Source organism: Moschus berezovskii, chromosome 17 (assembly GCF_049115385.1).
Source record: "Moschus berezovskii isolate FMDL1 chromosome 17, NW_MosBer_1.0, whole genome shotgun sequence".
Lineage (NCBI taxonomy): Eukaryota > Metazoa > Chordata > Mammalia > Artiodactyla > Moschidae > Moschus > Moschus berezovskii.
Genome location: NC_142476.1, coordinates 45,955,191 through 45,968,043, shown reverse-complemented (window position 1 = coordinate 45,968,043; position 12,853 = coordinate 45,955,191). Strand labels below are relative to the sequence as shown.

General features: G+C 43.8%; 1 protein-coding gene across 3 annotated transcripts in view; it reads right to left on the bottom strand.

The window, feature by feature from the left end:
- The window catches only part of CAMTA1 (calmodulin binding transcription activator 1), a 989,569-nt gene that overhangs the window by 508,846 nt on the left and 467,870 nt on the right, over positions 1 to 12,853 (bottom strand). For all 3 annotated transcript variants that reach the window (XM_088845426.1, XM_088845425.1, XM_088845428.1), the window contains one exon: positions 2,216 to 2,351. In XM_088845426.1, the coding sequence (XP_088701552.1) occupies positions 2,216 to 2,351 (136 nt within the window). The remainder of the gene's footprint in view (positions 1 to 2,215; positions 2,352 to 12,853) is intronic.

The following is a 12,853-nucleotide window of genomic DNA, read 5'->3' as shown; positions in this document are numbered from 1 at the left end:
CCCAGGACATGCCTCTTTAAAGCTCAGCCTTCCATACTGCTCAGCACTGTTAGAGACTTTTGGGTACGTACATGGCTACCTCCTCAATCTGAAGGCGAGTTCTTGGGACACAGAACACTGCTCCTATTTTCTCAGTAGACACCACAGGGCCCTCCCTGCACAGGGTAGGGCCACAGGTAGGCGTTTGCTGATCAACTCAATGGGACAGCTCCCCAAACTCATTGGGATCAGCCACTGCATCTCATTGGGTGAGAGCCTCACTCTCACTGTGGGGTCTCACTGGGGGGCCTCACTCTCCAAGAACCTGAAAACACACCCCTTGTGATGCTGCCAAGGCTCCTCCAAGCCTGCCTCCTGTTACTACCTCTCCACCACCACTCATGCCCGGAAAGTCATGGAAACCCGCCACCACCTTGTCCATCCATCCCCTTCCTCGGTGTTCTGAGGGTCCAATCCACCTCCCCGCCACATCTACACATTAGCCTGCAGGTAAGGGAGCCACAAATAACTCCAAACATAAATGTGGCCTAAAAATACCCATAAATCATTCTGATTCCATCCAGTGACGATTCTAATTTACAACACGAAGGAAGAAAATGAACACTGGGGCTTTTTTCCCCCTGAGCTTTGGCTGCTGCCAAGCCAGAATCCCACCCCACTGTTATTAATACTTACAACCAGAAGTTCCAGAGTTACATAGCATGGAGATGAAATCTACCAGATGCCCGTGGGCACAAGGGCTGAGGGCCATGGTTTGGGTGTGAATTCCCACAGCCTGGGTGGCCCCTCATTAGGGGCTCCACCCACACTTGTCACTTTCTACCTATCCCTTTCTCAGGGGAGATCAGAGCAAAGTCCCACCTTCCTCTGGTCCCCTAACAATGGCTAATCTGTTTGCACAATCACCAGCCACAGTCCAGGAGTTGGGTCTGGAGCAGCCTGTTGAGGCAATCTGCATTTGAATGTTCTCTGCAGTCGCTTCTTTCCCGGCTGTGCAAGCAATGAACCCAGGAGAACAGAGGGAACTGGGGCTTCTCCAACCCCAGCTTTTTCTTTGCTCATCATCATAAAGCATTGTTATTAGGTCTTTTTAAAAAAATGCAAAAGCATAAAACAAAAGTTATCTCTCTCTGTGGGGCAATATAATAAAAGCCATTGGATGCTATTTTTAACAGCCATAAAAGCACATGATTAATACAGAAGAAGTCGTAATGACAAAGTGCGTCCCAAAGACCATCAGCGTGGAGGGTGGGCCGTTGAACTCGAGTGGGTCCCAGCCATCGGTCCTGATGCGCTGGAGGACCCACAGTGCCAGCGGGCTCCGGGAGGCCCCTTTCTGGCCACTGTGAAATCCCAGGTGGATCGTGGCCAGCTTCTGGCCCTGGTCCAAGACAGGAGCTGCCAGACTCCCGGGGAAGATCCTTTACGAGGATCAGCAAGAAAAGCGGAGAAGTGGGTGCTCTCACTAACTTGCAGGCCAAGACGCACCACGATTCAAGTTATCTCTCTCCTGCTATGACACGTGGCTCGGCCCCTCAAACAATGGAAAAGAGGAACCAGGGGAATGTCTCCATGGCTCCCTAAGGGTGAGAGCACGCGGAGTCAGGAAGATACCAAGGAAACCAGGCCGTACCCTGTCTTCCCGCAAGCCCCAAACTGAAGTTGGCACAACATTCCAAGATGATCTCTGCAGTGCCCACCTCTGCCCTAGCCCCGCAATACACCTTGTTAGCCCATCTAATGATCTTCAACATCTGCGAGCTCCCTGAGGCTGCAACACCCAGAGGGAAACAGAAGGGTCTATCAGTAGAGGGAGGGAAGCCAGGTTCTGGTTGGGGACCACCAGTTCCTAGGGGACCCGCTCCACTGAGCACCACCTGGAGAGGAAGATGTCACGCATAGCTCCCATTCCCTCACAAACTCTCAAGGCACCGGTGGCTCCTTGGGATCTGCAGGAGCCTTGCAGATACCAATGTACACGCCAAGGACTCTCAAGAATCAGAAACATCTTAGCTAAACCTGATTTCATGGCAATCGTAAATGGAGACTATTAGGGTAAGAAGGTAGGAAAAAAGAGAAACAGCAAATGGGGTCTTGGCAAACAAAAATGCCTTTGAACAAGAGGGGGTTGGCATCAAATGACCCCAGAGCAATTCCATCCTCTTGCAGCCTGGAATTGACATTCACGGAACAAGAGAGCTTTTCTGTTCTTTACCTCCACTCCCTGGACCTTCAGTTTCATGTGGTCCTCTCTGGTCGTTTTGCCATCTTTCCTCTTTTTCCAGCAATACCCATCTTTCCTGTATTTCACTTTCTTCCTGTTGTAGAGGATCATGGAGCCATTCTGGGGTCTGGAAATAACAAACGGTTAAGTTACCAAGAGAACCAAGCAAGAAAAAAATTTATGAAGAAAGATATTGTAGACCAGTAAAAGTCTCTACAGAAAAGCAATATTCCACATTTGCTGGAACATAATTTTTCACCTTTTATTGCAGCTCCCTGGATTAACCGTGTTTTACGGCCAGCCAAAATTTGCTTGTGGATTTGGTACCTAATGAATTAAATGTGTCAATGATAGGCTTAAAAAACATCCCCTTAGTAATATCCACCATCTAATCAGGATATACGATGTGGGGGCCTGAGCTCTGCCCTGAAAAGCAGGAAAAAGAGAGAAAGCAAAAAAGAGCCGGGGGTGTTGTCGCAGCCTGCAATATCTTATCTCTTGTGGAAAGATTTTCTGCACATCTTTTAATCCATCACCCTACATTAGGAAATAAATAAGTTTAACGCAGACACTAGATGACTATGTTAAACGCAGACCAGTGGAAGAACTAGACGCCGAGGCCAGATGCTCTGATTCATTGCCTGCATTTAGATTCCTGCTGGATGGGGAAGAGCCCTACAGCACTTCTTCCCAAGCAAGCTAAGTACCTGATTTTTTCCCATTTGGGCTTCAGCTGTCAAAGGGCTCAGCACTGCCAGGTAATCTGTCTATTCTGTCCACAACCATAGTAAGTTAGAAAAATAGTTACCCACATTCTCATGCTAAGAGCGGGAGGGCTGTTCTCTGTGCCCTTTAAAAAGAACAAAGAGAATTTGCCTGCAAGACCTCAAGTGGCAACCACAGAGAGCAAAGGATGTTTACACTCATCCTCATAGCCATGAAGAAAGTGAAAGTGTTAGTCACTCAGTTGTGTCCCTCCAGGCTCCTCTGTCCATGGGATTTCCCAGGCAAGAATACTGGAGTGAGTTGCCATTTTTTTCTCCAGGGGATCTTCCCAACCCAGGGTTCGAACCCAGGTCTCCTGCATCCTAAGCAGATTCTTTACCATCTGAGCCACGAGGGAAGCCCCTCATAGCCATCGCCTTGACATATTTTAGTTTGGGGATATCAAGGAAACAAAGAACTAAACTCTCCTGGCCGCAGAGGGCAGGTGTTGTGGCAAACCTTCCAGAATAAAGTTCCAGTAGCTGTAGCCTGGAACATCCTTCAGGGAAGATGTTCCTGAAAGCTACAGCAGATGGTACACCCACACTGGTCAGTTCAGTCTCCCTTTCCATCTGAAGGCTCAGCACAGAGAAAGGAAAGGCCAGTGATTTAAGCACCCAGGGGAACACACAGGCCTTCCAGCTCCCTCCTAGCCAGTGTGAGACAGTTCTTGACACAAACAGGGCAAAGCAAGGGTTTTCCTCTTATTTTTTTTTAATTTGATTTAATTTTTATTCCTTAGCTGCAAGATGTGGCATGCTGGATCTTAGTTCCCTGACCAAGGATTGAACCCACACTCCCTGCAGTGAAAGCGTGGAGTCTTAACTACTGGACTGCCAGGGAAGTCTTGTTTTAAAAAAATCAATGTTTTTTTTATTGAAGTATAGCAATGTTGTGCTAATTTCTGCTGCACAGTAAAATGATTTAAGTATACATACATATACCCTGATGCTAGGAAAGATTGAAGGCAAAAAGAGAAGAGGGTGGCAGAGGATGAGATGGTCAGATAGCATCACCAACTCAATGGCCATGAATCTGAGCAAACTCCAGGAGACAGTAAAGGACAGGAAAGCTTGGCATGCTGTAGTCCACGGGGTTGCAGAATTGGACAGAACTTAGTGACTGAACAACAACATATATGTATGTATATATATACATATATATATATATAAACACACATACAATTTGGGGGGACTTCCATGGTGGCTCAATGCATAAAGAATCCACCTGCAATGCAGGAGATACAAGAAATGCAGGTCAATCCTGCCTGCAATGTAGGAGATGCAAGAGATGCAGGAAGATCCCTGGAGGAGGGCATGGGAACCCACTCCAGTATTCCTGCCTGGAGAATCCCATGGACAGAGGAGCCTGGTGGGCTACAATCCATGGGGTCTCACAGAGTCAGGCGTGACTGAACATGCACACATACATTTTTAAAAATACTCTTTGCCATTATGGTTTCTCATAGGATATTGAATATAGTTTCCTGTGCTATAGAGTAGGATCTTGCTTATTCACTCTCTATATAAAAGCTTACATCTGCTAACTCCAAACTCGCACTCCATCCCTCCCCAAGCCCCCTCCCCCTTGGCAACCACCAGTCTGTTCTCTGTGCCCAGGATTCTGTTTCTGTTTCAGAGATTCCTTCTGATGCAAGCTGGCTGCTGTTTCTCTGCTGCAGTAGAGGTGAGGAAGTAGGCAGCCAGGCTTCCCCGGGGCCCAGGGCAAAAGCCTCCATCCCATTCTTTGCTTTTCCTTTGAACTATGGGCCATTTCACAATTGGGCACAGACCACTGACTATTGATCTCTTACTATTCCATTGTCTGTAGGGAAGAAAAAAATCACTCTAGGGTGACAGCGGCTAATTGTAGTTCCCACCCAGCTGGGTGGTGTCGTTCAGTGGCCAGGTGATGACTAACCAGCGATTCCATTGGAAATTATAGACTTTCAGCAGTGACTCCCAGCACTTCATTGTTTGCCGATCACTGTGCAATTGGTTTGTGTCAGTGTTGGTTTCCTCCCTTAAGTCTGCGCCCACTAAAACAATCTGGAAACAGCTCGGCACGCTTGTCACAACCTGTCAGCTGATGATATCTGTCTTGCTCTCACCAGTCTGTATTGAAAACCTTACAGTTCTCTTTCATTTCTGAATGGCAGGAAAGCTGGAATCCGGGCCCCACTGTGCCAGGCCCTTTCCACTGCAGCCCTGTTCTCATATTCAGAGAGACAGATCCCTAAAAGACCCATTAGAAGAACCCTGAAGTCCAATAGCTGTACTTACCCACTTCCCAAGGAATAAGCAAAGAAGACATCCCATCAAATAGATGGGTGCTGCTTGTCTTGTCCCCTCCAAAGAAGAACAAAGACACCCACAAGAATGTTGCAGGGACCCCCTTCATCCTAGAAAACTCATCTATTGGAGAAGATGTGACATTAATCCTATGGGCTTCTTGTAAGCTAAGACAGGATTTGTGATTTGTTCCATCCTCTTGGTCTTCCTAAACATGGTCAATGACCCTCTGCAGTGTCTTCAGGCCAACTGTCCCCAGATCATAAATGGTATGACCCAGAGAGAGTGGGCATCCACAGATACCATCACGTCCATTGTCAGAACCACAATAGCACCCACTGAGGAAATCTGCCTTCTTCTGGTGACCCACCCTTTGCTTTCTGGAAGGGCGAGAGGCCCTGTCATCCAACACTTCTGGCAGGACATAATCCCACAGGGAACCTAAGTGTCCAACTTAAATGGCCTTAATAAATGGAATCATCATTTTAACTCGCAATAATGAGCAACCTAATAGTGTTTAATCCACCACTCTGATTTTATTAGAACTTGCTCTGCTCTGCGTGATGGGGAAGGTCCCTCCGCCCACAGTTCACAGGTCCTGAGGACAGAGAGGGAAAGCCAGAGTGCTGCAGCGGGGCCCATGTCCCCCCCAATGCAAAGAGAGTAGGGCTGCCCTGCCTCCCAGAGAACACTCAGGAGTAAAAGAGAGCAGGGGGGAGGATCCAAGGAAGGAGTGGAGGCTGGGGCACTACTCTGTGGGGAAGGAGAGGTGGGCTAGATACCATGAGAGGGGTCAAATCAAGGGAGAACTTTAGTAAGTTTCATTTCTGCCTAAAAGGGAGCACCCACTTGAGAAGAGCAAAGAAGTGGGAATGGACTTGAGGACAGAGGGTGATGCAACTGCAAGGAAGCTGCACAGAAAAATCGATCAGTTTTGTCTTTTATGTTACCAGCTCCCAGTGAGCACCAGCTCTCGGGGGAGCACGCCACGTATGGTCTAGGTTTGCTTCTATTTCCACATCTACAACTACATCTGTGCTCAAGTCACTCAGCCATGTCCGACTCTTGGAACCCTGTGGCCCGTGGCCCACCAGGCTCTAGGTTCCATGGAATTTTCCAGGCAAGAATACAGGTGCCAGTAGCCATTTCCTATACCTGCACCTGTATCCACGTCTATAGCCACATCTGCCTCTCTATCTCTGTCTACAGCTATGTCTGTATCTGAATCTACACATACTTCTTTATCTACATCCTTTTTCTCATCCTCATGGCAACCCTATGAAGTAGCTGCTATCACCATCCAAAACATGAAGATGAGGAAATCAACTCTTTCTAGCCAGAAGGTGACCGAGCAGGAGTCACTTGGAATCACTGTGACTTCAGAGCTTCCTCTGAGGCATAGACTGAGGGGCCAGTCTAGTTTTGAATCCTAGTTCTGCCCTACTGGCTGGGGGGAATCCTGATGCCCTGAAAGCACCCCTCATCCAGCAGATGAGGACTTGGGGGTTTCCTTCCAGGCTTCCTCACCTCTGGGTGGAATAATATAGAAGCCATCCAGACCTCCTTATAAGCTCCAGTCACCCACGGTGGTGACTTGGGGGGAAAAGTACCTTTTTTTTTGGTATGCCTCCGCTTCCTCTCTCACGTTCAGACTCCTCCTCCAGTGTTTCCTGGGACCACCTCTCAAATAAACTGCCTGTACTGAAATCCTCATCTCAGGAGCCCCAACTGAGAGAGACTGAACTAACAGTGACAGTCTAAGAGAGGCTCGGAAAAACAATCCAACTCCTCCATGGCAGCAGGGAGGGGAACATTAAAGGAAGAAAGGTGAACATCTAGGAGCTTCATTCTCACCAGGGAGGTTTCTAGGCAAGAAACCTTTCAATCGGATAAACCTATCTAAAGGGCAGCAACAGAGATGCAGACACAGAGAACAAACTTGTGGACACAGCGGGGGAGAAAGAAGATGGGATGATTTGAGAGAGTAGAACTGAAACATATACATTACTGTATGTAAAGTAGATCACCAGTGGGAAATGGCTGTATGATTCAGGGAACACAAAGGCAGGGCTCTGTGACAACCTAGAGGGGTGGGAGGTGGGAGTGAGGTTTAGGAGGGTGGGGACATATGTATACCTATGGCTGATTCATGCTGCTGTATGGCAGAAACCATCACAATATCATAAAGTAATTATTCTCTAATTAAAAATAAAATTAAATTAAGAAAGAAACATTTTAATCTAAGAAACTAATAGTTAGCAAAGCCAATAATGCTCTGTGCAATATAGTAAAAAGATTATGAGACCAATGGAGAAACCATTGCAGATCATCAAAGTAAAGAAGTAGGTGTAAAATTAAGATACATAATCGTAAAATATGTAAAATATGTGCTTATATGTGTGTGCGTGTGTGATATACACATACCCACATGTGTGCACACACACAAATAAAACAGAAGGAATGTCGGAAGAGACCGTTAATGGAGAGAAAAAGAAAATTAAATACCCAGGCATACATTTAATAAGAAATTCCCAAAACCTCAGGAGAAAAACTATAAATATTAAAAAGACACAAAAGTAGTTTTCAATAAATGAAGAAGAGTAACATGTTCTTGATTAGGAAGCGTGAGGATCATAAAAATGTCAATCTTCCCAAAGTTAACTTATCAATATAATGTAATGGAAACAAGAATCCCAACAGAGTACTTTTGCTGTGTCTAGAAAAATGTATTATCAAATTCATCAGGAAGGGAAAGAAACACCAGAGATAGCCAGAAAAAGCTTCAATAAGGAGGACTAATTATAAAGGCCCGTCCTAACAGCTATTAGAAGGAGGCAATGGCAAGCCACTCCAGTACTCTTGCCTAGAAAATCCCATGGACGGAGGAGCCTGGTAGGCTGCAGTCCATGGGGTCGCTACAAGTCAGACATGACTGAGCGACTTCTTTCACTTTTCACTTTCACACATTGGAGAAGGAAATGGCAACCCACTCTAGTGTTCTTGCCTGGAGAATCCCAGGGACGGGGGAGCCTGGTGGGCTGCCGTCTATGGGGTCGCACAGAGTCGGACACGACTGAAGTGACTTAGCAGCAGCAGCAGCAACAGCTATTAACACATTCTGTAAAGCCTCTATATTTCAAAAAGTATGGAATCATCATACAAATAAATAGCCATCAGAACAGAATAGAAACTCCAGGAATAGTCTCACTTATACATGCAAATTTAATATATAATAAAGGAGGCATCTCAAGTCAGTGCAGGAGGGAGACTGACTTTTTAATAAGTGATATTGGCATGTGGAAAAAAATAAAACTGAATGGCTCCTTCACACCTTACAGTAGGATAAATTCCAAATGGACCAAAGATTTAAATGCAATAAATACAGCCATACCTAACTCTAGAAGAAAATGCAGGTGAATTTCTCTACCCTGAAAGTGGAGAAAACTTTCCTAAACATGATTTTTAAAAAATCTAGTAACAATGTGTGAAAGGTATATCTGATCACATAAAAATAAAGCTGCCAGACTGTTTTCCAAAGCGATTGCACAATTTTACATTCCCATGAGAAATATACGAGAGTTGCAAAGTCTCCCCACCCTCCCCAACAGTTGGCATTGTCTGTCTTTTGGATTATAGCCATCCTAGTGGGTGTGTGGTAGGGTTTTAATTTGCATTTCCCTAATGACTAATGATGTTGAACATCTTTTCATGTCCTTATTAGCAATTCATGTAATTTCTTTGATAAAATGTCTATTTGAATCCTTTGCCCATTTTTAATTTAGTTGTTTGTCTTCTTCTTTTTGAGTTGTAAGGGTTATTTACATAAAATCTGGTTACAAGTCCTTCATCAGATATATGATTTGCAAATATTTGCTCCCAATCTATGATTCTTCTTTTTAAAAATTGTTTCTTTTAAGGAGCAAAAGGTTTCAACTTTGATGGAGTCCAACTTATCAATTTTTTCTTGTATGAATCATGCTTTTAATGTCATTGGGTTTCCCTGGTGGCTCAGACAGTGAAGAATCTGCCTGCAATGCAAGAGACCTGGGTTCGATCCCTGGGTCGGGAAGATCCCCTGGAGAAGGGAATGGCTACCCACTCCACTATTCTTGCCTGGGAAATCCCACAGACAGAGGAGACTAGCAGGCTACAGTCCTTGGGGTCACAAAGAGTCAGACATGACTCAGCAACTAACATTTTCACTTTAGTGTCATACCTCAGAATGTTTTTCCTAACTCAAGGTTGCATTTTCTTCTAAGAGTTTCATACTTTTACCTCTTATATTAAAGTCAATGATGTGTTTGAGTTCATTTTTGTGTACAGTGTGAGGTAAAGGCCTAAATTGGTTTTGGGCACATGCATATTCAATTGTCCCAGTACCATTTGTTTCGTTTTGTTTTTTAAAGGACTCTCTTTTCCCCCACTGAATTGCTTTTGTACCTTTGTTGAAAATAAATTGACGATAAACATAAGGTTCTATTTCTGGACTTCATATTCTACCCTACATCTTTATGTCAATACATTATCGTGTTGACATTATAGTATACTATAATGTCTTGATTGTTGAAACTTTTTAGTAAGTTTAAAGTCAGGGTCTAGTCCTCAAACTTTGTTCTTATTGCTCAAAATTGTTTTGGCTATTCTAGGTCCTTAATATTTCTGTATACATTTTAAGATTAATTTTTTTCTTTCCATTTTGTCAATGAAAAGAAATCTTAAAATATATACAGAAATACAACAAACCTAGAATAGGTAACATTTTTTAAAAAAATAAGAACAAAGTTGGAGACAGTAAAAAAAACATTTGCAAATTATATGACTGATGAAGGATCCAGCAGATATATGAATATCCAGCAGATAGAAATAGCTCATACAACTCAAAATCAAAAAACCCAATTAAAAATGGGCAGATGACCTGAATAGACATTTTCCAAAGAAGAAATGCAGATGGGCAATGGGCACATGAAAAGATCTCAATGTCACTAATCATAAGGAAAATGCAAATCAAAACCACAGAAAGATAGCACGTCACACCAGTAAGAATGATTACCATCAAAAGGAACACAAATAACAAACGATGGCGAGTATGTGGAGAAAAGGGAACCCCTGTATACTCTTGGTGGGAGTGCAAATTGATGCAGCCACCATGGAAAACAGTATGGAGATTTCTCCAAACACTAAAAATAGAACTGCTGTATGACCCAGCAATTCCACTCCTGGGTATATAACTGATAGAAAACAAAACTACAAATTCAGAAAGATACATGAACCCCAATGTTCATAGCAGTATTATTTACAATAGTCAAGATATGGAAACAACCTAAGTGTCCATCACAGATGGATAGATTAAAAAGATGTTGAGATATATATATATATATATATATATATCAGTCACAAAAAGAATGAAATTTTGCCATTTGCAGCAACATGCGTGGACTTGAAAAGCATTCAGTTCAGTTCAGTTCAGTCGCTCAGTCGTGTCCGACTCTGTGACCCCATGAATCACAGCACACCAGGCCTCCCTGTCCATCACCAACTCCCGGAGTTCACCCAAACTCATGTCCATAGAGTCGGTGATGCCATCCAGCCATCTCATTCTCTGTTGTCCCCTTCTCCTCCCGCCCCCAATCTTTCCCAGCATCAGGGTCTTTTCCAGTGAGTCAACTCGTCACATGAAGTGGCCAAAGCATTACACTAAGTGAAATATCAGACAAAGACAAATACTGTATGATATCACTTACACGTCAAATCTAGAAAATACCACAAACTACTGAAAACAATAAAAAAGAAGCAGACTCACAGATACAGAGAACAACTTTTAGTGGTTACCAGTGGGAAGAAGGAAGGGGCAAAAGGCAATATCAGTTCAGTTCAGTTCAGTTCAGTCGCTCAGTCGTGTCCGACTCTCCGCGACCCCATGAATCACAGCACGCCAGGCCTCCCTGTCCATCACCAACTCCCGGAGTACACTCAAACTCATGTCCATCGAGTCGGTGATGCCATCCAGCCATCTCATTCTCCGTCGTCCCCTTCTCCTCCCGCCCCCAACCTTTCCCAGAATCAGAGTCTTTTCCAGTGAGTCAACTCGTCGCATGAGGTGGCCAAAGTATTGGAGTTTCAGCTTTAGCATCAGTCCCTCCAATGAACACCCAGGATTGATCTCCTCAAAAGGCAATATAGGGGTAAGGAATTAAAGATACAAAGCATTATGTATAAAACAAGCTATAGGGATATATTGTACAACATATGGAATATAGCAAATATTTTATAATAATTTCAAATGGAGTATAACTTTTAAAAGTTGTGAATCACTATATTGAACATCTGTAATTTATATACTATTATATACATTTATATATTATATATTATTATACATTAACTATACTTCAATTTTTTTTTTTTATTGGAGGCTAAAAATCACTGCAGATGCTGATTGCAGCCAGGAAATTAAAAGACGCTTACTCCTTGGAAGGAAAGTTATGACCAGCCTAAGTAGCATATTAAAAAGCAGAGACATTACTTTGCCAACCAAGGTCCATCTAGTCAAGGCTATGGTTTTTCCTGTGGTCATGTATGGATGTGAGGGTTGGGCTGTGAAGAAAGCTGATTGCCAAAGAATTGATGCTTTTGAACTGTGGTGTTGGGGAAGACTCTTGAGAGTCCCTTGGACTGCAAGGAGATCCAACCAGTCCATTCTAAGGGAGATTGATCCTGGGTGTTCATTGGAAGGACTGATGCTAAAGCTGAAACTCCAATACTTTGGCCACCTCATGCGACGAGTTGACTCACTGGAAAAGAGTCTGATGCTGGGAGGGATTGGGGGTAGGAGGAGACGGGGACGACAGAGAATGAGATGGCTGGATGGCATCACCGACTCGATGGACATGAGTTTGAGTGAACTCCGGGAGTTGGTGATGGACAGGGAGGCCTGGCATGCTGTGATTCATGGGGTCGCAGAGAGTCGGACACGACTGAGCGACTGAACTGAACTGAACTGAACTGAATTATTTTACAATATTATATTGGTTGGTTTTGCCATACATTGACATGAATCCGCCCCGGGTGTACATGAGTTCCCCCTCCCATATCCCTCTTCCCCTTATCCTCCCTCTGGGTCATCCCCGCATACCAGCCCCAAGCATTTTTAAAAAAAGATTCATTTGACAATTTCTACAACAAAAACAAACAAGCCCACAGGTATTTCTACAGGGGTTGCATTCAGTCTTGAAATCAGTTTGGAAATAACTGCCATTTTCACAATATTGACTGTTCTAATTCCTTCCAATCACAGAACATAGACTGTCTTTCCACTTATGTAAATCTTTAAAGTCTCTCTGTAAGACTTTGTAGTACAGGTTTTACACTTTGTAAATTAATCTAAGTACTTTATTCTTTTGGATGCTATTTTGAATGGAATTGCTTTCTTAATTTCATTTTTGTATTGTTCATTTCATTGTATAGAAATACAATTGATTTTTGTAGGTGGATCTTGTATCCAATGGCCTTGCTAAACTTATGTATTAGTGCTAGGAACTTTTTTGTAAACTCCTGTAGATATTCTACATATATAATA